The sequence below is a fragment of the Pholis gunnellus genome (assembly GCF_910591455.1).
Source record: "Pholis gunnellus genome assembly, chromosome: 4".
NCBI lineage: Eukaryota > Metazoa > Chordata > Actinopteri > Perciformes > Pholidae > Pholis > Pholis gunnellus.
Genome location: NC_136530.1, coordinates 16,450,218 through 16,474,715, shown reverse-complemented (window position 1 = coordinate 16,474,715; position 24,498 = coordinate 16,450,218). Strand labels below are relative to the sequence as shown.

The 24,498-nt window shown below is 43.0% G+C and overlaps 2 protein-coding genes across 5 annotated transcripts in view; one reads left to right on the top strand and one right to left on the bottom strand.

Moving 5' to 3' along the window:
- Positions 1 to 7,809: 7,809 nt before the first annotated feature.
- Positions 7,810 to 16,123, top strand: usp1 (ubiquitin specific peptidase 1). 2 transcript variants are annotated; one of them, XM_079157686.1, is made up of 9 exons: positions 7,810 to 7,926; positions 8,408 to 8,648; positions 8,868 to 9,009; positions 10,453 to 10,554; positions 10,756 to 10,925; positions 11,513 to 12,174; positions 12,380 to 12,538; positions 12,632 to 12,833; positions 13,841 to 16,123. In XM_079157686.1, the coding sequence occupies exons 2-9, from the start codon at positions 8,476 to 8,478 to the stop codon at positions 14,568 to 14,570; spliced, it is 2,340 nt and encodes a 779-aa protein (XP_079013812.1). In that variant the 5' UTR covers positions 7,810 to 7,926; positions 8,408 to 8,475; the 3' UTR covers positions 14,571 to 16,123. The 2 variants fall into 2 exon arrangements, with proteins under 2 accessions (XP_079013812.1, XP_079013813.1); XM_079157687.1 differs by having other exon boundaries at positions 8,871 to 9,009; positions 13,841 to 16,122.
- A 455-nt stretch (positions 16,124 to 16,578) lies between these two features.
- Positions 16,579 to 24,498, bottom strand: part of dock7 (dedicator of cytokinesis 7) — a 44,706-nt gene continuing 36,786 nt past the window's right edge. For 2 of the 3 annotated variants that reach the window (XM_079157669.1, XM_079157667.1), the window contains 13 exons: positions 24,071 to 24,229; positions 23,798 to 23,898; positions 23,460 to 23,652; positions 23,189 to 23,332; positions 22,762 to 22,893; positions 21,749 to 21,763; positions 19,442 to 19,567; positions 19,247 to 19,336; positions 18,879 to 19,115; positions 18,508 to 18,651; positions 18,261 to 18,367; positions 17,843 to 18,010; positions 16,579 to 16,715 (listed from right to left, as the gene is read on the bottom strand). In XM_079157669.1, the coding sequence (XP_079013795.1) occupies positions 16,673 to 16,715; positions 17,843 to 18,010; positions 18,261 to 18,367; positions 18,508 to 18,651; positions 18,879 to 19,115; positions 19,247 to 19,336; positions 19,442 to 19,567; positions 21,749 to 21,763; positions 22,762 to 22,893; positions 23,189 to 23,332; positions 23,460 to 23,652; positions 23,798 to 23,898; positions 24,071 to 24,229 (1,659 nt within the window). In that variant the 3' untranslated portion in view covers positions 16,579 to 16,672. Of the gene's footprint in view, positions 16,716 to 17,842; positions 18,011 to 18,260; positions 18,368 to 18,507; positions 18,652 to 18,878; positions 19,116 to 19,246; positions 19,337 to 19,441; positions 19,577 to 21,748; positions 21,764 to 22,761; positions 22,894 to 23,188; positions 23,333 to 23,459; positions 23,653 to 23,797; positions 23,899 to 24,070; positions 24,230 to 24,498 lie in introns of all 3 variants that reach the window. The other variant, XM_079157668.1, reaches the window with a different exon arrangement.

The window sequence follows — 24,498 nt, the reverse complement described above, 5'->3', positions numbered from 1 at the left end:
ATTTAAGTTTCACACTTTCTCTGAATCCATACATTTATAATGGGATACTTATGTCATGACATGTGGTCCATAGAAAAGAAATATGAAAGAAAAAGCTATAAGATAAAGTAAATTGACACTGGGTTAAAATCAATGTGTTCAAATTGTATTCACTCGAGCTGTGTAATCTAATGAAATAGCTTACTGAGAGAATCTCCTCCCACTTATACCCACCGCTAAAACACCACCTGACGACCACAGAGCCACTTTCTCTGAACTTCTGCAAAGTCCCACTGTTTCACAAAGTCATGCAGTCTGTGGGAAGCTGTGGTTTGCAGAGCAGATGTGCTGCAGGCACAAAGCATATACGCACAGCTCCAGCGCGGTGGGAACTGCACCCTTCTGCTGACAGTGATAGGAGGCAACACACCTCTAGCTTTAGGATACCAACATGGAGAGAGACAGAGCTGTGAAAGCATGGCACAGCTGAGGAATAGTGTGTCAACAGAGAATGAGATTAGTAGTGCTATCCCTAGGCGTTCGCTCAGCTGGTGTGTGTGTGTGTGTGTGTGTGTGTGTGTGTGTGTGTGTGTGTGTGTGAGCCTGCTGACTCCTGGCTCTCATGTATCTGTGTGTGTTCTCAGCGAGGGTTTTTTGGCTTCTTTGACTGACACAGACAGAGAGTTTAGGGAGTCCCTCTCCCTCCCAGAGTACAGCTAAGAAGCCCTAAAGCTCCTTAGCCCAGGCTCTATCACTTGTTCAATAAAAGAACATCTTCTTTTTTTTTTAAACTAGAAATACTGCGGAGATAAAACAATAAAAAAAATCCAGCCTAGCGTCGCCCTGCAAAGGCTGGAACTCAAGCACACTTGCAAGGAAGTGTTTTTGAAAGCTCACTCTCGCAGGTTATTTGTTTTGCCTGTGAAGGGGATTATTTGGTTCAGTAAGAAAATGAGCACCTTTATCCCTTTCAGCAATCAACTCGGCACACACATTTTTTGAGCAAACACACTCCCGCTGTGTGGGCCAACAAAAGCATTTACAGGTTCAGAGAAGCCTTAGGAGGAGTCTGTGAAAGTCTGGAGGATATGAGCCACACGGAAGCGCCGGGCGCTCGGCCAGTCCAGACAGAGCACAGGCTGGCATCAACCGGCCCCGGACAACTTTACCCACAGACACACACACACACACACACACCACGCACGTTACTGCCCATCTCGCTCAGTGAGAAAACAACCTGTAACACAGACGCACCAGACACACACACTCATCACTACAATGTTTGTGTGAAGGAATCGTGTCGTCTGCCATATGGTTGTGTGTTGTTTCTTCAGCTGACAGCTGATAACGAATTAGAATCATTACCATCGCGATAATAACTCAGAACCAGAGTTTATTCGGTGTGGTGGCGATGGGAGAAAGGCAAAGCATGTTTAGTTGTTCGGAAAGAAGCAAGTGTACCGTGCCTCGCTCTGAATCAGAGCAGCCTCCCTAAGATGCTCACTGGAGTGGCTACAGATTCTGGGTGGGCCCAGTGTGTGTGTGTGTGTGTGTGTCTGATTCTGTGCATCAATACACTTTCCATCAGATTAAGCTGCTAAGCCTTTCCTATACAGTTCTACCTAAGGCTTGGTCCCTAATGGTCTGATTTCCACTGCAGGACCAAAGTGGACTATCTGACTATTCATGACATTTAGTTTACCCCAGAAAATCCTCTTTGTTTTCTGTTGGCAATTTGATCAACAATGCTTTGAGCTGAACACTAACATCTTCATGCTCACAATGACAAAACTAATATGCTAATGTTTATTAGGTATAAAGTTTACAATGTTCACCAGCTTAGCATGTTAACTGCTAATTTGCACTAAACACAAAGTACAACTGAGGCTGATGGGAATGTCATTAGTTTTGCAGATGTTTTATTTGTTTATAAAATCTGACCTGATGATGGCACAAGAAGAAAGGCCGGGGCATCATTACAGTAGTTACAGCTCATCCTGAGGGGGACATGAATGTCTGTACCAGATTTTATAGCCATCCATGAAATATCTTTTTCGGTCTGGACCAAAGTCGTGGACGGACAGACTTTGCAGTCCCTGGGGCCACTCTTCAGTTGTCAATACAAACATATCATTGTCATGTTGTTAACACAATGCAAACATTAGTTTATTTTAATTGTTCAACTCTAATTAAAGGATGACACGCTCCTCAATGTGTTAGGAAATGCTATGAGATTTGGGATTAGAGAACCTTCTTAGTTCTTACTCAACATCCTTAAAGATTCATGGTTGGCGAGTTTAAAAAAAAAGAGGCTGTTTTTGCTTGTTTTCATTTCCTGAAAAGTTGACATTTCACGGATAAACGGTTTCATCAGACGGTGCCTATTAGCAAATCACACATCATGGCATCGTTACAGAGAAGGCACCTAACAGCCACCAGCATGTGAGTTGGTATGAGTCACCTCTCTGCACCTCCAAGGAAATCACACTGACACACACACACACACACATATGCAAAGATAAACACACATGCATGCGGGTCAGACAAATCTTGGAGAACAGGGTGCGTGTGTGTGTGCATGAATAACAATCTGCCCTTTAACCTGAGCATGGATGGATCCTAATGTCAGTGAACGCAGCACAAAACACAGTCACACACGCGACGTGACACCCTGTAAACATGCCCCGTGTAACAGGAACGCCTTGCCTTTTTAATGTTGTGTAGCTGCGGTTAGCCAACCAACCATGAACAATGCTCTGTGGCAGGCCGGCAGAGCAGTGACCAAGACTAACACAGAATACAGACCGTGAAAGAGCAGAGATGGAGAGAGACAGGGCGGTTTTGCATTAGGGACAGTGAGAAACCGAGGGGATGGCAAGCGAAGCAAAGATGCAGAGTGATTGTATGCATAGCGCCAAGAAGCAACCATGCAAAAGTTGCATATATGATCACACTAAATAACAACCATCACTTGCTATTTCTTCTCAGCTCTCTCCACTGGTCCCCGTGCTTTCTACGGTGTTTATCGTGATTGTGTGAATGTGTGCACGAGTCAGGCTCCAGCTGAAAGACATTAGTCAGGACAGGAGGGAATTTGACTGAAGCCATGGTCCAGCTGACGAAATGTTTCAGAGAAGGGATCGAGCAGTATAGAGAGCCGTAACAGACAAACCGACAACGATAAAGAGAGAGAGAGAGATTCCCTTTGACAGTGTGTACAACTATGTACATGCATGCCTCGCTTCTAGCATCTGATTAACACACAGATGCAAGAAGAAAAATATACATCAGCATACAGAGAGAAAGATGATAACAGCTGGAGTCCTCACAGCATGGCTGGAATATGTGTGTGCGTGTGTGTGTGTGTGTGTGTGTGTGTGTGTGTGTGTGTGTGTGTGTGTGTGTGTGTGTGTGTGTGTGTGTGTGTGTGTGTGTGTGTGTGTGTGTGTGTGTGGTGGTTTTAAAAATGTAGATTCGGTTCCAGAAATGACATTAAAATGACGAGTAGACAGAGTAGAGAGAAAAGAAAATGGAAACATAGAACACAGGATAGTAGCACATGAAGAGTAAACAGAATGAAAATAAAAGAAGGAATAAATCAATAACTCTGTAAAATAGAGAGACATGAGAGGATAAGAAAGGAGGCACACAAGAAACAGCTGAGAAAGAAAGAATGAGAGCGCAGAAAGTGCCGACCACATCTATCCTTCCCTTACCTCTGCGGCTGTGTGTGGTATCCTTTGGGACAAAAAAACGTAGTGGGGTGTGGGGGTGTGTGGGGTGGGGGGGGGGGGGACTTCAGCTTCAACAGCACCACCACAGATCCCCACTTTCTAGCACTTTCCAAGGTCATTTACATACATCTGTGTCTATCAGCCAAAACTCTTCAGTCCATTGGGACAGTATTCTGTCTACCTGCGTAGGTTTGTGTGAATGTATCCTGGATGGTGATGAAGAGCGGCGAGAGAAACGGAGAGTCCTACGCTAGAGGGCAGACCGACCGGCTGAAACAGGGAGCGTAGAGAGCAGACTGAGTAGGATGGAAGAGTTACTGCTTCCTAACATCAGAGCGGCTGGGCTGGATACACCCACCTCGTCAGCATGCATCAAATGGGAGTCTCTCCGATGCTCTAAAAGTATGCAGAGGGAGAAATCCTCCTAATCTGATCTGATACATGCACATATGCATGCGAGGTTACGCACACATGCGTACACTCATAAAGGATCTCATTAACCCCCTTTTACTGACACACACACACACACACACACACACCCACACACACACACACACACAAGTACAGAACAGAGCCTGTGTGAGATGTCTGCCTGGGACTTTCAGTGAAAATAATAAGTACACTAGCAGATGGGAGAGCAAAGCAATAACAGTCTTCGTGGCAAAAACAGCCTTAAATGAGTTTATCTTGGTGCTCGCAGACGTTGAAGGGCTGAAAAAGTTGATTAATCTTGTGAGTTGCTGTATTTTTTTTTTAACCCTTTCAGCCTCTAAAAAACCTAAAATGAAACAATCTGAAAGCGAAAAATCACTTCCATGTCCAAACTGAGGCCATAACCTGTTTGACCTGTCATTTTCTTTTAGTGAATTAGACGAGAGACAGAACATTTCTCAACAATTGCCATTATCAGTGGATCATTTAAAGTGAATTATTATTCAGCATTTGCTGATTTCAGCTTCTCCAATGCTAAGATTCACTGCATGGCTAACTTAGCTTAGCACAAAGGCTGAAATGACTAGCTTGGTTCCGTCCAAAGGTAACAAAATCCACCTGCCAGCACTGCCAAAGCTCATTAATTAACATGTTATACTGTGTTTGTTTGTTGTAATTAAATGGTTGAATAGTGTTGCCACACCCTGCAGGTCTGCAAAGAAGAAGGTGCGCTTTTGTGTACAGAGAGGTTTGTTGTTGAGAGGTAAACTAAAGTAGACTTCAGGACATGCCTCTCATTCTTGGAATGCACCATTGCCTGTCGCTCAACATGATTTCATTTTCCCTGCAGTGATCCCCTCCTGGGAGAGAAGGTGGGTGGAGGCTGCAGAGGGGGGGGGGGGGGGGGGGGGGGGTTCATGTCATGGGCCAGGACTCTGAGCTGCCACACCGCCAACCTCTGCTGCTCTGGCCGTGAGAGCTCTGTGCCTCCGGGACAAAGCCTGCCTTGATAAAGGCCAACTCCATTCCTTAGTACATGGAGAATGGCCCTCATTACTCCGACAGGTTAGGGGTTAAATTCTTGTTGGGTGGGCCAATAGGAGGCGGTATTTCTGAAATGTTTGCATTAACAGTAAGGGCAGATTTCGTTTACATATTCAAGGCGGAACAGGTGGATGTCTTTCTTCTTGTTTTGTGTCATCTGAAAATAGAAAAAGAAAACTCCCACAATGGGGCCTTCGGGAATACATTTCAGGGAGAGTACAATTCCGCCACCATTTCATTTCTCAAAACAATCCTGTTGCCTCCACTGTGTTGTGTAATGTGATAGCCAATGAAAAGCAAAGCCTTGTGTTGATTTCACATAGTTCAGGACATGGGTGGCATGCTCTGCCTTGTTCAGAGTATATAGATAAAGGCTCCCCCTTGAGAAAATGATGTTGTCAGGAGGTGATGGGGGAGGTGAGATACAGTAATCCCTCTTTATAATGCATCCCCTGGTTAGGCTTTAGATGGGATGTGAGAGAACATAACATCTCCCCACCAGTGTTACATCTGGAAACATTCCCTGCTGGTTATCACATCTGTAATGAAATCTGTTTCATAAGGCAATCATTTATTAAACAGTGTGTGTGTGGTTTAAGATAATTCCAACGGTATGGGTTTCTGGTACATTGAGTGCAAGAAATGCACTGTTTGAAGCCAACCCAGAACTGGAGATTGCAAAGATAACATATTCTGAGGACGGTGACGGTGAGTTCATGCTGTATAGCTCCATCACCACCACAAGGCTAACAGCCCCACAGAAAGTCCCAACTGCTCCCGTACACTACTGTATCAGCAGCCTTGCTGCAACATCACCTGGTCACCAAGCCAGAAAATAAATAAGAGTGATTCCGGAAGCTGGGGCACAGTAGGTTCGCCCATGTCCATCGACACATCCTTGCTGCTGACCAAGCAGCCACTCTGCAGCTGCAGCTGCAGCGGCGGCTCGTCCCGCATAGCCTATACGTCGTATATGCCATCAAATGCCTATACTGGCTGCGTGAAAGGAAACGACACACCTGTCCTTGCTGTATTCTTTTGCTCTGCGTTCAATCGCTGCGATCCTCCCCGTATGATGAAAACGCACGCCAGCAACACCACTCCGTGGCTCCAATATTGAAATCAACACACTACAACTGATGCAGATGAGCCGAAACAGAGGTGAAATAAAGCGCTCTTGCGGTCACCCTTTCGAGCTGATTTTAGTTTATCTGAATCACGTAGAAAAAGCCGGAAAATGGCAAATAGTATCTTACCGTTAAAATCGTGGAAGGATAGCCTCTGCTGACTGTCAGATGAAGAGATGCTCCGGTGGAGGAGGGAATGATGCTCGAGACTTCCACCTCCGTTGACGTGTACAATGTTGCCCCCTGCCGGTTGAAGGTGGACATTGCCCGCAAAGCAGCCGTTTCTAACCGGAGACGAGCTGTTTTATGTTTATGTAAAATAAATGTCTTCCTAAAGTATAGCGAAGAGCAAGTGTTGTGACACGTGGCTCAGTAATTAAAACATACACAAATTGTTTTTTGGGGTTGAGTTCCTCGAAAATTACTTTTGTCAAGTCAGGCGAGATACAAGTACACTCCCGTTTACCATTTTCAAAATAAAGTCCGAAACGTCCTGTAATGTGGGAAACTGAACTTCTGCCTTTCCCCCAGCACCATATAGGCCTAATGTAGAAATACACCAGCTACAACCATTTTTTTCGAGATGAATGATAGATATTTTTTGCTGGTTAATTTGATAATACTTTTAAATACATTGAATTAATTATCAGTAACTTCTTTTCAACAGAAGGCCGCTGCTAGTCTGTAAATCAGAATTGCATATACAATATGCCCCGTTCTCTGTACACTGCTTTGGTCAGAATATGATAATTAGTATCAAAACTCTTATCTGTAGTTTATGCAGTGTTTTAGGCACGTAAACAGTATCTAAAACAGAAGGCTACAAATCTTTTATCAGTTCCCATTTCAAATGAAATGAAAAGTGTCTTTGTTCGTTGTTTGCTGGGGAAGCAATTGAGCAGTGGTGGAAGTAGTATATTATTAATTTCCTTTAATTAAGTAGCCATACAATAATTTAAAAGATATAAATAGACTTTCAAGATAAAGTCCTGCATCCAAAATTTGACTTTGTAAAGCTACAAACGTATTAGGTTATGAGCAAAACTGCAATTACAACGCCTTTACAAAGTTTTTCATTGTTAGTTGTATATGAATCTGACTCTTCATTGAAGATCATGTGCAGGAATCATTTTCAACCAAATACTTCTTCACTTTTTTTTTTTTTTGAAAGAATAATCTCCCACTGCCGGTGTTATTCACTGTAACACTGTCAGCTTGATAAAGGACTACAAAGATAAAGGACTACAAAAATGGCTTCCGAGAGTGGCTATGGGGGCCTAAATTAATTAGGTGACTTAATCTAAGCCTGAGATCTTAAAAGCAACTATTTCTGGTTATATCATTTTACAAACGCACACGCTAATTTACTAACGTTACGTATGCGTCTGAAATACGTTTAATACCAAGGCTGACCGCTATTTGGACGTTTTTGCCGGATGTTTTGATGTCGTGTCGCCGTTTCACCGGCGGTATAGCTGCCTGTGGGTTTTCCGGTCTGCCGTCAGGAAAAAGCGCCAACTTCTGCCGCACCGTCTGAATCGCCAAACATTCGTATTTACGTGGATACTCCGCGAAATATAGTAGACTTCGACCTGGAATGACTAATGCAGGTGAGCGTGCACACCCTATAGACAATGTAGGGATTTTCAAAGTTAGTGTTGTTTAAGCGAACTGTTAAAAATGACTGCGCGCTGCCCTTTTACACCTCCTCGTCCACCACATCGTTTGACCTAGTTTTGTCTCTGTGTTGTGTGCAAACTGCAGTTTATTGTGCTCTATTTGCTACGTGCTAGCTAACTCCTAACGCAAACCAGATAACGGTTGCTAAAGTCAACGGCTTTATTTCAAATGCTGAGCGGGGCAACGCTAACAAGAGAGTCGGCTAACGTTAACATGTTACATAACTCGTTGTTCATTCGGTTGAACCGGACATGTCTCCATGCCCGTTAGCTGGTTACGTTAGCTAGTGTGGTTGTAGTGAGTTAACGTTACGTAACTACAACCAAACGCAGTGCGTAGTTAACTTTCGTTATCGTTAAACTCTGACGGCGCCCACTGAAATTCAGTTCTGTTTGTCCCTTCTCTTTCCAGTGAGGTGCGCTGTTGCATCTCTGTGAAGAGAAAAAGATCTCCCGAGGGCAACGTTAGCAGTGATAAAGATGCCGGGTCTGCAGGGTGAGAAGGTGGTGGCGGCGGCGCTGGGGAGCTCCATTAAGAGGAGTAAATTGTCTCTGAAGTTCCTCCACAAGAAAGACACTAAACGGGCTCTGGACTTCTCTGAACCGCAAGCAGATGAGCCCAAAACAGTAGATCAAGAGGAGCCTGAGGCGAGGTGTGTCTCTGTTGTGATCGTGTGATTTATCTGGGAAATTTGCCAATTAGTCATGTTTGGTTATGTACATGTTAAGAGTTTGTTTTAAAGTATTGTACAACAGAGGATAATGATTGTAACTATATTGTCCAGCCCTTGTTAAACTGCAAAAATCAAACAAGTAACTAGTAAGTAATGATGTTTCTTTTAATTTCAAACTTTGTTTTCTTCACTGTTCAGCAGCTGTGATCAGGTCTCTGGTCCTTCTCCATGTCCAGCCTCACCCGGCCTTCTCCTGTCATGTGACAACAGAGACGGCTTGGTGCCATTTGTGGGTTTCAACAACTTGGGCAACACCTGCTATTTGAACAGTATTTTACAGGTGGGTACTTCTCACCACATATATATACACACACACACACACACACACACACACACACACACACACACACACACACACACACACACACACACACACACACACGGAGTCTGATTCCCAGCAACTTAAAGCTGCTAACTTGCTCCCCCTCGGCTCCAGCGATGTAGACAGCTTTGTGCATCTTCGTCTCCTTTTTTTCTAAAATGAACAATCAACTCCTTGGTTTTACAGACGTTGTATGAGTAGGTTGTTCTCTGAGCAACACTGAAAGGTTGTTGATTTCCTCACTATGTGAAGTCTCATTGTTGTTTGTAATCCGGCCGATGACGGTAGTGTCGTCTGCAAACAGAGTTGTCTTCATGTTTTGGGTAGCAGTCGTGGGTGTACAGCGTGAACAGGAGGGGGCTGAGCACGCAGCCCTGGGGGGCGCCGGTGGAGGAGGTGCTCGGGTCTGTTTGTGAGGAAGTCTAATAACCAGTTGCAGAGTGAGGTACTGAAGCCCAGAGTGCTAAGTTTACCATTCAGTTTCATGGGGACATTGTGTTACAGGCTGACCTGAAATCTGATGTAGGTTTTGTTATTTTCCAGATGAGTGAGGGCTGAGTGGAGAGCAGTTATTATTCCAAACACGTCTTGTTTGGAATAAGACTTTTGTTTCCCTCTTGTTGAAGGAAGATACAATATGTGTTATCTTCATTTAGGCCACTGGTTAGACAATAAGCTGAGCTCTTATGCCGTATGAAAGCACTTGTGTTATTATTGTGTACTGTGTTGACATTGTACGTTCAGGTAACTGTCGTCTTTAAAGGCTTAAAAAAAGGTTCCATTCAGTTTCATAAAAGAAAGTTTTAAGATTTCACTTGAGGTCTGAAATAATGATGTCATCCTGCCGTATGCAGTAACTTAAGTTATACCATGTGTTTGCATGTGATTTAAGCAAATATTGGCTTGATAATCCACAATATTACCATTTCAGACCACGAACCTTGTATAAAAGTCATGTGGATGATTTGTAATAAGTTATTTTAAGTGGTTCATCCAGCCGTCTGTCCATTTCCTGCTGCTGGTCTAGGTTAATAATGATATTATCAGGATTACTACTGGGAGGTACACACACACATATGATTATAAATGTCAACGAATTGAAGCAGTTGGTAAATAATTCAAAGGCCTTGTCACCCATTCTGTTTCTCATGGATATTTTTCATGCTTTGGCTGGTGAGACAGTGAAACACTATCGTATTCTAATGTCTTTAAAGGTTTTCAGTTTAACTTTGTGAACCCTACAGAAACACTGTTGTAATTGTTATCACTCACAGACAATAAAGCAAATATAGCAATGTCATAGTTTCAGTATTTGTCAGGCAAAGTGTTCCCAGTGTGTGATTTGTTTGTGTCGTCCACGTGACGAGCATGAAGATGATTTCTGTGCGATTGCTGCTGCAGGTGCTGTACTACTGCCCGGGGCTCAGAGAAGGAATAAAGAAACTCTACACTCTGTCTAAAAGAAAAGACAAACCCAAGGAAGAAACGGATCAAAGCCAAGAGGTTAGAGCAATAACAATGTGATTTATTTTATTTTACAAAACTTACACTTGTAAACGATAGCTTTAGAAATGAACTAATTTAATCAAGATCACAAATTCAAAATAATTCCTCTTAAGTTCGATCTGATATACTAGATACGAAGCTCCAATTATAAAAATCTTTTTATGTGATTCATTCTTTAGTTTGTATTTTATTTCTCAGCAGTCAGAAGTTGCCGCTGAGGCGTTGCCGGCTCAGATCGAGCTCCTCGGGAGCTTGAACAGTCTCATAACATCAGCGGAGCAGCTGCAGTCCAGCTTCCTGTTGAACCCCGACAGCTTCAGTGAAGGAGAGCTCGCTACACCGCCTCGGAGGATACTCCACACACTCAGGTGATGATGTGATCTTCATCATGTCTGACTGGATGGCTGTCCAAATGAGCTTATTTCTACACAAAGTAATGAGTAATGTAGGACAAAACTATGCATTCGCTGTTCAGTGAAAATCACAAGCGAGTTGTGCGTTTGCAAAACACACAATGACACGAGTAGGGTTTCAAATCTTTTGTCTTCCCTGAAACTTATTTTTCTGTTATCGTCATTGTTTTGATTTTTATTATGAAACACCACGCACAGTCGCATCGCATTTCATGTATGCGTGAATATTTAAAATAAGAGGAGAAACTTCAGCAAAAGCCATAGATATGAATATGAACACATTGCTGTTATAAATGCATTACATGTTTTTTTTATGATCAATTTAATTAATTAAATCTATGTTAACGAACCTAAACGGGTGTTAAATGACGTATTTCATTTGAGCAACAGTCAAAAAACCCAAAGAACATTTCTACGGCTGAAATAAGCAAATGTTATATTTTGATTAGTCCCTTACAGTTGATAAATTATTAAAATGTATTTTTTAATATATATATCTATTCCCATCCGTGAGCTAATTGTGAGCGCGCTGTGTTTTGCAGGCTGCTGAACCCCATGTATGAAGGCTATCTTCAGCATGATGCCCAAGAAGTGCTGCAGTGCATCCTGGGATATATCCAAGAGGCTTGTGACACCATCAGGAAGGAGCAGGAGTCGGAGTGCGATGCCAATGAGACGGAGGTGAAACTTGAGGACGGCAGCTCGGCAACAGAATCCCAAACGCCCTCAGACGAGGACGGCCAAGTGAGCGGCAAGAGGAAGAGTGACACCGAAGAGGGGAACGCCAAGAAGAAGCCCAAATCTGTCAAGTCTAAGAAATCTGATGCCGAGGATAATAAGCCCCTCACCCGCTCCAAAAGGAAGTCCTCCAGGGACGTCACGGTGAAAGACGGAGAGGATGAAAAGATGAAGAAGCTAAACGGGGCGGAGGAGAAAGGCAGCGATTGTGAGGGGAAAGGTGACAAGGCGTCGAAAGAAGCAGAGGGGAAAGGAAAGAAGAGGTCGAAGCTGAGCTGGCTGAGGCGTTCAGGGAAACAGCCAAGTATCTTCTCCAAGTTCCTCAGCGTGGGAAAGATCAGCTCCGTGAAGAACCAAAACAAACCGGAGCCGGAGGACGACGAGCCGACTGACGAGAGAAGTCCCAACGAGAAGAGCGAAGAGACTCCGAAGATGGCTGAAGAGGAGGAGGCAGCGAAGCTTCAGGGTATGAGATCATTACTATAAGAGGAGTTTAATATGAGGCATCTATTTAGCCAGGTGCAGGAAATGAAGAATTCAAAAAGTAGAATGATGAATATGAAATCTCATAAACGTATTCCTGTTCATTTAACCTCTGCCCTGTACAACCAGACAGCATTAGTATCAATGTGACTTCAGGCATTAAATGCAGCTGTTCCTCTTCTACCCAGAGGGCCTGGACTTGATGGAGCACTTGTTCCAGGGCCAGCTGGTTTTGAGGACTCGCTGTCTGGAGTGTGAGAGCTTCACGGAAAGGAGAGAAGACTTCCAAGACATCAGTGTCCCGGTGCTCGATGAGGAACCCAGCAGCCCGGACGAGCTCGCTAAGGGTCAGGACTCTTGCTTTAAACAGCTGTCAGTACAACAACGCTTTTCAAAGTCCCGGATCATGATGAATTGATATCCTCTCTCTCTCTTCCCAGTTTCTCCTGATCCCAAACCAGAGCTGAAGACTCTGAAGTGGGCGATCGCTCAGTTTGCGTCGGTGGAGCGCATCGTCGGGGAGGACAAGTACTTCTGTGAGACGTGTCACCATTACACCGAGGCCGAGAGGAGTCTGCTGTTTGACAAAACTCCCGAAGTCATCACCATCCACCTGAAGCGCTTCTCTGCCAACAGCTTGGAGTGAGTTGATGACTTTTGAACACATTTATTGTCATTTCACTCAGTTTTCTGTCTGCTATCCTTCAGTAATATTGTAGGTTATTTATAGTAGGGCTGCAACAACTAACACCCGGTAATGTTGATCCGTCACATAGAGGAAACAGGTGGAAGGTATTTCTGTCCGGTTCTTTTTAAATAAACCTGTAGTTTTTACATTATCTGTTCACTTTAAACTGTTAATTTGAGACAAGATTTTAAATACAACACGTAGCATAAAATGTTTTTGATGACATTTCTAGATTATTAGCTTTGTTTGGCTGAAATATTCAAGATTCTTTGGGAAACAATGTTGTCATATCTAGATCAACTAATATCAGCCAATTAAATCTGACGTGCTCTATGCAATCACTTTATTATGACGTACTAGCCCGGGACTGTTTATGACACATTCTACTTTTTTCAACATACTATACCGAGACTTTGTGAAATGCTATACGAACACTTTTATGATTTTACTATACCATCTTTTTTTTAAACTTTTTGTGACATACTATACTATGATTTTTTTTACAATTTTATGTCATACTATACATGTACTTTTTTATGACATGCTAAGACTTTTAATTTGACACACTAAACCTTATACTCTTGTATTACATACTATTCTATGTCCTACACGATTTGTTTTTGGACAAACTTTACATTTTCATACTTTCTTATGACATATACTATACTGACCTTTTAATGAAATAACGTACTTTGACCTTTTAAAACTTTTCATTTCATGTTATACTATGACATTTTTATATACTTTTTTATGACACTGTACTTTTACAAAAAACGACATACGATGGCTTTTTATGACGCACTAAACCTGATTATTACACACTACACTATGACTATTTTACGACTTCACACACTGTAAACAGGAATACAACAGGAAAGGTTTCACCTAAATTCTCAATTGAATACAGTGTCATGGTCCCGTCACAGATCCTAACTCCTCCCCCTGTTTCCTGTCTTCGTAGCATGGACCCGTATGCAGGTCTGTCCAAAGTGAACACCCCCCTACAGACCCCTCTGACCTTGTCTCTGGAGGAGTGGTGCACCAGCTCCTCCTCCACCAAGGGTCAACGCTACCAGCTGTTTGCCGTGGTAATGCACAGCGGCGTCACCATCAGCAGCGGCCACTACACCGCCTACGTCCGCATGTCTGATCTGAAAGATGTGACGCTGTGGGACAGAAAAGAAACTGAGGAAGAGGAGACTAAAGAGGGAGCCCACGTGAAAGCTGAATTGCCGGACTACGATGACGGAGAGGTGTCTTTCAGCCTGAGAACGAGGGGACAGAGAGGAGCGAGTTTGGCGAGCAGCAAAGCGGGAGGAAAGAAGCAGTCGGAGGGTGGAGTCGGACTGTTGGGCGGCCAGAGGAGTCGGTCCAGCTGTGAGCTTGGGAGCAACGGCAAACACACGGAGAAAGCAGCCAACAGTGGATCAGAGGGATCCAAACGGAGGAAACCCACCAACAGCCTGGGCCAGAGTAGTGAAGCAGGACAGGAGGCCTCCACCACTTCCGGTGGCGGGGAGCAGGCGTTGGACAACCTCCTCGATTATGAGGGCAAGTGGCTGCTGTTTGACGACTCTGAGGTGCGTTTGTTTGAGGAGGAAGAGTTCCTGCGAGCCTGCTCTCCCGAGACCTCCTCTTCATCAACACCGTACCTGCTGTTCTACAGACGGATGCCTGGACCCCAACACTGACATGACTGAGGGGGGCAGGGGTGCCTGACAGACTCTTTGTAGCGAAACACCCAGACACATTCAGTACTACAATCCAGTGGCTGCCATATCAGCACCTGAGCTCACGGGCCTGTTAAGGTTTTAGAAATATTAAGTCAAGTGGGAATGAAATCTTCTGTGCGCCGGGTTTACTTTAGCCCTTTTATCTGTTCAGTACAGTGATCGGTCCTTTTGCTTTCTGTTTATTATCTTTCTCATTTTTTACAATTTGGAACACAAATTTTATTTGAAAATGGAGACTCTTTTTCTCTGCCTCTTTTATTTTTCTAAAATGAATTTGAAATGTCAAGAGACTGTCAGTGCTGAGCGTGTTTGGAATAATTACTCGACTCAAAGCCAAAACAAGACCCGACTAGCGTTTCCATTTCAAAGCAATACAAAATCTGCTTCACGAGGTCAGAACGCTGCAGTTTGACATATTTTCTGTAGTTACGAAGAAATCCTTTTCCTCATAACAACTTCACAGAAAGTTTCTGTTTTGCACTGAAGCCTTTTTAAAAAAAAAATACATCTGAAGCATGACATGCAAGTCCTCTATGCTACGACTTACACTGGCATATCTTTACATTGAAAACACTTATATATGCAAACGTTATAAATGTTTAGTTGGTACTGTTAATACTCAGTTAATGCAGCGTCTCACTCCACACATCGGAAGCCTTTTCAGGATCCAAATCTAAGGTGAAGATATTTAAACCTGAAACCTAAATCTGTTTAAATGTATATTTCTTTATTTACTACATATCAAGTGAAATCTGTGCTCAGTGAGACTCTGAATGCATTCAGTTCTGTTCTACTCTTTAAAAAAGAGGATCAGTTAAGAAGTTATTTTAGGACAAAACGAGCACGATTGAGCAGCAATCAGACATGAATTAAGAGCACAGAGATCGATTTATGAGACCAAAGTCCAGAATTGTGTACCATCTTAATAAATAAATGTGTGAACAATAAGAAACATCAGACTTCCCTCTCCTTTTACAGAGATCAGCATCACAATCAGCCAAAACAAGAACATACATTTTAGAAGATGTAACGTCATCACAAAAGGATTTTGCGCTCAGAATTTGTCCCTATGAACACAAATGATCATGTTACTATTAAGGATTTGTTTGTGCTTGTTCAGCGTTTATTACATAGCTTTGTTTGATAAATATGATCATGTGAAAATATTCAGTAACGGTGACTTTGTGTCCACTCATGGTTTCAGGGATTGAATTGGTTCTCATTGATTAATACTCACTATGAATCATATACATGAACGATCAGCAAGTTGTGTCGTCTCCTTTAAACTCATTCCAGCTGTAATTCTATTGTTGTCGTCAGGTTCAATTCTGAAGCAATAAAGTTTTTACCTTCATCTGGCGATACTCATTCACACCCAACACAAACATTACGCCCGTAGACCAAAGTGAACATTAAAATATTTATTTAGTAAAATATTTAAAATAAACAAAACTACATAAAATAATACAAGGATGTTTAAAGTATGATAAATAATGGTACCATTTTTTTTGTCCCCCCCCCCCCCCCCCAATTGAATTACAATGTAAAATGCATTGCTACACCATAATAAAAAAGTGCACACATGAAACTAAATAGATTTTTGACAGTACATTATTCGACACCTTGACTTTTAAAATCGCACCTTTTCTGCAGACACCTGTCAAAAATCAGCAGGAAAAAAGTGTTTTTTTTTGGCACTTTGACAAACCAATAAAGGGACGCAGAGCATCCTTTGTGTTCAGCAGATTGTGGAGGTTAACGTTAGTATATTTGTAGTGGTAGCTTAGGGACGTCTACAGACTCGTCCCCTTATGTGACAAATGGCCAGCAAAGAAAAATTGTAAATGCAGAGGCATCGCTTTAAGATCCACTCGAATGTCCCTCTGACTGTGTAACAGTTTGTATGTAAACACATTAAGACACTGGAATGACGTACCAAGCTGCAACACTTTGAGCCTTTCTTTTGACATGCTCTCAACCTTCAAGAGACTCCTATTTACAATCGAGAATAATAAATTAATATTGCAATTTCTGGTGTGTGTGTGTATTCTTCTTTATCTTCAAATGTCAAGCTTGCGAAGACTTATTCTGCTGAAGGAATCTCTGGAAACAAGGAAAAAAAAAGATGTTTTCATTAAGACAGAAATATCGGATGTTTTCATTGAACAAGGAAGTGACTCGGGGAATTAACTTGTGAGAATAGCAAGACTGTGAAGCTGGGAGTACTAAAAGGTCCTTTGGTAAATAACACAAAGACACTAAAACAAAAGGATCACAAGATGTAGTCTGAAAGTCCCGCGCTACCTTGTCAAGCTGTCCGTTTGCTGCGTGATTATTGAAGAAGCAAAAACAAAGACTCATTTAAGTTCACATCCAAAACGATTGCAGAGTATATGCAGGAATCCTTAAGTTCAAATTCATACTTTTTAAGACTCTTTCCATACATTACTATGTCATAAAAAGTCATACAGCATATCAGAATAGTATTGTCATAAAGTCTTGGTAAAGTATGTTATCCAAAAAACACTTCCAAGACCAAAAAAGTATAAAAACCGAATAGCGTATGTCGAAAAAAGTCCTAAAAGTATAGTGTATTAAAATAAAGTCATAGCATCGTAAAGTATGTCGAAAACAGTCATTGTATAGCATGTGGGTAAAAAGGTAGAGAAAAGTGACGGTTTGTCATAAAGTCAAAGCATAATGTGTATATTCATAGATTATTTCTATATATTTAATAAAAGAGGTACATGTGCTGAATTACTGGTATGGACGCTACAGAAAGCCACCGTTGAACGTGGTCATGAGGAGTAACGATGGCTCTTCTGGTGTTGAAGGACCTTACCGACCCGACACAGTCAGTGACGAAAAGAAGGGTCAGCATATTCATGTCTTTGTGCGTGCACACGGTTTGGGTTGTGAATCTGCACTATCTTAGTGCTGTCCCACAGCGCCCTTTGGATTTTGTCTGACAACACTAAAAGGAACCTTCGCATAACGTCCAAGCATTGTTACTTTAGGAAATTCCTACATACTCTACCTTAAAGGGCCTGATTGTGGCTAAATTGATTTATAAACTTGTAATACTTTTGACACCTTGTATCTCACACTCACACACACACACACACACACACACACACACACACACACACACACACACACACACACACACACACACACACACACACACACACACACACACACACACACACACACACACACACAAGCCCTACCTGTGTGAGTTGACCTGAAGCACAGGTTTATAAAGCTGTGGGATCTTCCTGTTGATGAGGGGCTGAAGCGCCTCCTTCAGCCGGTGATAGTTCCTCTCCAGCTCCCTCTGGTACTCCTTCTGGTCCGGACCAATCAGGCTCTTGTTCTTACGCAGGGCGTCTTCACACCTTTGGCAGACAAAACATAACATGGCATTTAGACTCTGTACGATACTTTGTCTCACTACTGTAGATGGAGAATCGTTGTAGCAAGGCTTATTAAGGCACCTGGACATTTTAAGGTTTAACTATAATTGTAGTTAAATGTAGTTTTCTCATCATTTTGACATACGGAACACATAACTTTGAGCTTGTTTTCTTATAATTTGGTGTCAAATGTTATGTTGCCCCCTGTGGATTCACCGTTCACAGCCCGTACCTCTTTGTGAAGTCTTTGAAGCAGAGCCGTAGCTTATTGTGGTGTCTGTACAGCTTGGGGTCACTGGGAATATCAGACAGGAACACCTGGGCCACCTCCAAAGGACCCTGAGGACAACAGACATGACTATTCCTCTACGACTTTACTTATGCTAAGAAATACCTTGATAATACTCTTTCTTCTTATTGCATATATATATATATATATATATATATATATACACACGTGTGAGATCTTAAACCATTACCTGGTTGACAGTGGTGCCCACTGACCCCTGTAGGACCATCTGTAGCATCTTGGCGTCAGAAGGGTCCTGGTGGGTGGCAAAAGCCAGCTCCTGAGTCTTCTTCTGCATGTCTTCTATTGCCACCTCGATGGGTGTGGATATAATCTGCAAAGTGACGGATACAAGCGGTCTCAAGAGTTGGATAAAACACTTCATTTTCACAATATCATCCTCCCACAGCTGGAGATAAAATGTATAAAAATGTAAATCTTTATTCGTGGTTTTGTTGGCTGTCTGAGAGAAAAAAAAACCCCAAGAGAAACTAAAACAGGTATAAAAAGAATGGAAAAGCTTCTGGAGGTCAGTTGCTTTGTGTGGACGTGTTCTCCCACCTCCTCTTTGTGGATGATGTTGATGCGGGTCTTGATGTAGGGGAAAGCGTGGGAGGTGGTGAGGATGGTCTTGCGTTTGAACTGCTCGTGCAGGTCCCCGTGGGCCCGGCCATCGAGAGTGAAGGGGGTGCAGTACACGAAACGCCGCAAATTGTAGTTCTTGTCGAAGTAAGTGATGCGGTCCTTCATCTCGTACGTGTCGAAGTACGGCTCCACGTATGTGATCTGGACGAACGCCTACAGAAATGACAACGTATCGTTGGTTGGTTGAGGTTTTAGACGGCGTTCACTCGGTTGAAGATGGATTTCTCAGACGAAAGTTTTGAATGAAAATCACTTTGAACATGTACATTCTGCTCAACACCAACCTTGTTTGGGTCCAGCTTGCACTTGTCCACTGGGTTAGAGTCCTTGATGACTTCTACCTGGTCCTCTCCAAATCGCTCTCCATAGAAGCCCTGAGAAGCACAGCACCTCATGAGTAAACGCACACACCTGGCGAGGAAGACGTGTAGGACTAGTGGTGTTACAGGAGAATCTACAGGCGTCATGGTGGACGTTACCTCCAGCCTGTGAGAAATCTCCGCCAGCTTCGTGATGGCCGGCTCTTTGTACACAAACTCCTGCTCGTCCAAGTCACCAAACTTTGAACCGTAAATTCCAACTCTGAAGTACGTACCAAACATCCTCTTTCCATCCTGCCAGCAGAGGGAGCTCAATGTTAGTGCTGAGCAAGAACAGAACAGAAATGACTATAAGAGCGGCTTTATTACACACACTAAAATCTAACTTTTAAGAAGACATTGTCCGAATCAGTTAACCAGACTGAGATACAGTGTTTGTTGTAGCTTATACAAGTGTATAGGAATGTTTTCTATGGACGGTGTCGGATAGAAAGCAGCCGACAGGAAGTCATCAACCTCAAGATTATCATCCACACATTTAGCCGACAGTGACCACAGTCACACAGTAACAGGCAGGTATGACATATCAGCATTCACTGAAGAAATTCAAGTTTTTAGAAGATAGTTTGACAGTTTTTCCACCTCGACAAAGTGTACAGTACACAGAGGTCAGAGGAAAAAACATCAGGAAACAACGAACTATTCTAAAATAAGCATTTACCAGTCAGCAGAATATTCACGTCATGAACAGATACTACCAGATAGGAATATGATAGAATACATTGAAATCAACCCTAAATTTCTAGATTTTGACGAGCATATACGTACACGTGTTTTATGAATGCGTTTCACCTGCTTCAGCAATAGAGAAGTATGCTTATATTGCAATAATCCGCCATGAGCAGAGTCATGAGCAGTGACAGAAAACAAGAACAAAACTGCCCACAACTACTTCAGACGGATGCCTACACTCAACCACTCTGTGATATTTTAGGAAGAACAGACGGGAAAAAAGGCCATCAAATCCAGAAGCTCTGAATGGTGTTCCCCTCAGACAGCCGGAAAACAATTTCAGCCTAAAGTTCATTAAAGTCAGAAAACACAGCAGGACTGATACAAATGTACAGGTGGGAGTGAACGAGTGTGTGTGTGTGTGTGTGTAACATGAGAACGGGAGAAGCTGTGGACAAGTTGCGCAGGTCGGCATGTTACTCTAGTAAAAGACCTTTTCATAAACCCTCTTGCTAACTGCAAGCTCGAGGCAAATCTTAAAAATCCATCTTGTATTTTTACTACAACTGCTCATTGAAAATAACTTGAGCCAAACATGTGAGGCCCTGAAAACTGAGGAACTTACCACAAGACACAATTAAGTAAAGTGGGAAGGAAGGGTCGGCAACCAGGGAAATCAAAAAGGAGAAAACAGAACACATTTTAATGAGGATTGGGTTCCTCCAGAGAATTTCAAAAACAACACAAACTAACACAGAACAGATAAATATCTCCATTGATTTTTAAAAGAGCATGAAGTCATTGTGGAGGATCCAAACCATGCAACGGCAGACAGTTGTGACAAAAAGAGGAAAAACAAAATGAGAACAAACAGATCCACAACTGTCAAACACAACATGCACTCTCAGTGCGTTTTCCAAAAGGAGCACGGAGTCCTCCGTCCGCTTCATGCAACAAACCACGACAACTAAGAGGTTAATGCTGTTAACAACAGAACAGGATGGATGAAACGATATCAGGGGTCGATTTAGTTTCAACTATTAAAAGAATAAGAAATAATCAAAATCAAAAAGGGATGAATCAAGTAATCCTGAGATTACTGTGAGTTGAACCCTCTTGGTAAAAAAAAAAAAAAAACCTGCCTCAGGAATTTGGTTCCAGCTTCGACCCAAAGCAAGTCTGCAACACCGAGTGTTTTAAAAAGGCTCATTTAACGGTGTGTGGAAAGAAGGACCAATAGAGATATATAGAGCAGTGTGGGGGGGGGGGGCTAACAGATGCACTGAAATCGAGCCCTGTGGTTGAAGATGAGATAAAGTGTGACAGCAGACGTCGTCGGTCAACGAGCGTGTTCTGACCGACGCACCAGCAGACAGACAGAAGATGGAAGACAGGAAGAGTGCGGATTGTGATGCATTCACACACTGTGAATGGCTCCCCATGCACAGCCGGGCCGACGCGGTCGCGTTATGAGAGCGAGCTCCTCTCTCGCATGTGAAGAGGAGGAGGGAGGAGAGAGAGACAGGGAAAGACGAGGGTGTGTCCCCCCCCCCCCCCCCCCCCAGACAGTTGACATTGTCTGCAGATGTTAATGGATGTGGCTGTATGTCACAAAAAAGCAAAGAGAGCAACAGAATGCCCGCGGCTAGAAAATAAAAGATGATGAGTAAATAAAAAACGACAAAGAGATAAACAACACGAGCAGGGCCAAGCAGGAACTGTTTAGCCACCTACCTCCCAGCCAGTACTCTGTGTGACAAAGAGAATACAGGACAAGTGAACAACAACACACAGAACAGTGTGGCATCCGCTCACACAGTGACGTTACAGCAAGGAGCATGGACTCTTTGAAACTAACCCAGGTTACGAGCTGCAGTGGAGAACAACTGACCTCTGACAAACAAATATATATATATATATCCTTATATCATGAATAATAACTTTCTGTCTTGGCTTTGTGCAGTTGCCCGTAGCTTGACATCCTAATTATGAGCCACACAACCGGGCTTTAAGAAAAACCACAACAGGAGTCTCTTCCCACGCCTCATGCATCCTGTTTTATACTTAGCATGCAAGATCTCCGACAAAGTATAAATAAATAAATAAATGAATAAACACTGGAAATAAAATGCCAAAAATAATAAATCCATGCAAAGCTGTGTTTGTGTGACAATGTTTCCAGTTGTGTTTGGTGGTGCTACTGCATTATTTGTTTGAAGACGTATTCAGAAGAACAACGTTGCTCCTTGTGGCGCGAGCTTGCTCTGGTCCCATTTCTCTATCCTAAAATCCTGCTGGAAGAAACGTAACCCCTCCACACGCACCAAACAGGTGAGCGATGTAATACATGTGACCAAAGTGCACCTGTGCAAAGCGTTCATGTGACTGTGACAGTGTCAGTAAGGTTTTTTGCGGTGTTCCTATTGAGTTATGATCTTAAAACATGCTATTCTGTTTGAACACTTGGATCCATATTACTGAATTTACAAAGGAGGGAACAAATCAATCAACCTAATGTAACCCAGATGTGATCTTTTCATAGCAAGAGGCTGACAATAGAAAACCCCAAAAAATCTAATCTGTCACAGAGAGATAAATAAAAAAACTAACTGATTTGGTTCTTTTTCAGTGTCAGCTTCACGCTGCTGGAGCCTGGTGTGGAAGACGAGTTCTACTTTGTGTGTGTGTGTGTGTGTGTGTGTGTGTGTGTGTGTGTGTGTGTGGCGTATGTGTGTGTATTTGTTTACCTGATGCACAATTTTGCCAAAGGCTTCCTGTAGTTTACCATGAATGGTGGCTAGCTTCTTTGCGTCCCGGTTGGCTTCATGGATAGGAATCAGTACCTTGTACACTTCATTCACCGCCTCATACATGCCCGCCTGGAAGGGAGATCGAGACAAATGTTAGTACGGCACAGTCACTCATCCAAAAGTAACAACACCTCAGCTTGAATTTATCGATTCATATTTGACTTAAAAAGGCCTGAATTAGGATCACTGGAAAAGCTACACACACGTCTAACTACAGCCTTACATTACTCTTTGATTTAGAATGAATGAATACAGCTCACAGTGAAATGAGTTCATTTGTTTGGTGAGAGAAAAATCCCTGACTACATCCTCTACATCAACATCCATTCATCTAATCTCCCATCTATCCTTCTCCACTTCTCACCATGGAGAAAGAGGCAGCAGCCTGCTCCAGGAGTCCCACGAAGCCGATCTCAGTGAAGTACTTCCCTGAGCAAATGCCCTCCTCATCTGGTGACACCACATCGTCAGACACTGCAGATTCCTCCAGCACGTTGGAGGAAACATTCTATACACATGGAGGAATAACAAGAAGAACAATACAAGCACACACACACACACACACACACATCAGCGGACATTTCTCTTGCCGGGCATGTGAACACACATGACGTGTATCCGGTGCTCTCCATTACCTGGAAGGTGACGCAGCCCACAGGCAGATACTTGCGGTCCTCCAGCATGCTCAGGTATTCTGCCACCAGAGCAGCACTGTGCACCAGACACTGAGCAGCCTCGGCGTGGTTGTTCCTCTCAGAGTGTTTTCCAGCCATGTTCTGAAGCCACGTGAGGCGCAGGTCTGGTGACGTCTGGTAACCCTTCGCAATCCTGGAGACGTGAAATCAAAGACACAGACACACACACACATGAATGCACACAAACAACTAGGCGACAATGATCGCGGTGCAGAAATACATTTGTAGGTGATCAAAAGGTGTTTGCTTGAGTGTGTGTGCGTGTGTGTATTCTGTACCTGTACATGAGATCTATCAGCATCTCAGGATCTTCCTGGTGCTCCTTCATCTTGACTGTGTCGGAGAGGATCATGTGCAGGTTGAACACAAGGTCCTGGACCTGGGAAAAAAGAAAAGAATGTAGACCTTGAGTTACTGCAAGCCTGATCTTTTATCTTACAGAAATCAAGGCGGAGTCAATTCAGTAAATAAAAATCAATCATCAAGTTGTCAGTCAACCCTCTAACCCTGTGATGGACGACAACTAGAGAATTTGATGGATGGATCTGTACCTGGTCTGGGAACGTGGTCTCCCTCAGCTCCAGATCCTCCTCTGCGTAGGTGAGGATGGTCTTCAGAGAGCGACGCAAAAACTCCTCGTTAAAATTCTGAGACGTTCCCACCAGCGAAGAAAGAGATATGGTCACTTGCATCTTCACTCTTGCGAAGTTCTGAAAGTGCAACCACAAAGAAAAGAAAAGGTTCAAACATATAAACATCTTGTCAAGGCGACTGACTCTAGTGTGATAGATTAGGACTGCGAAGGAAGTCCTTCTGAAAGGTGTGAAAGTCTGCCTGTGCTAGAACAAAAGGAAATGATGCGTTCACCTGTAATTGGGCCACAAATAGATTGTCGATTGCAGCGTTTGGTTTTGAACTAAATTGGGTGATGTAAAGTTAAAGAAAAATAGGAATAAACCAATACGAGAACATGGCGAAG

Excerpts from the sequence above, each read along its gene's own strand:
- usp1 (XM_079157686.1), top strand. The coding sequence starts at position 8,476 with ATGCCGGGTCTGCAGGGTGAGAAGGTGGTGGCGGCGGCGCTGGGGAGC. Across the intron at positions 10,555-10,755 it reads AAACGGATCAAAGCCAAGAG|CAGTCAGAAGTTGCCGCTGA; the intron begins GTTAGAGCAATA and ends TTTATTTCTCAG. Across the intron at positions 12,539-12,631 it reads CCCGGACGAGCTCGCTAAGG|TTTCTCCTGATCCCAAACCA; the intron begins GTCAGGACTCTT and ends CTCTCTTCCCAG.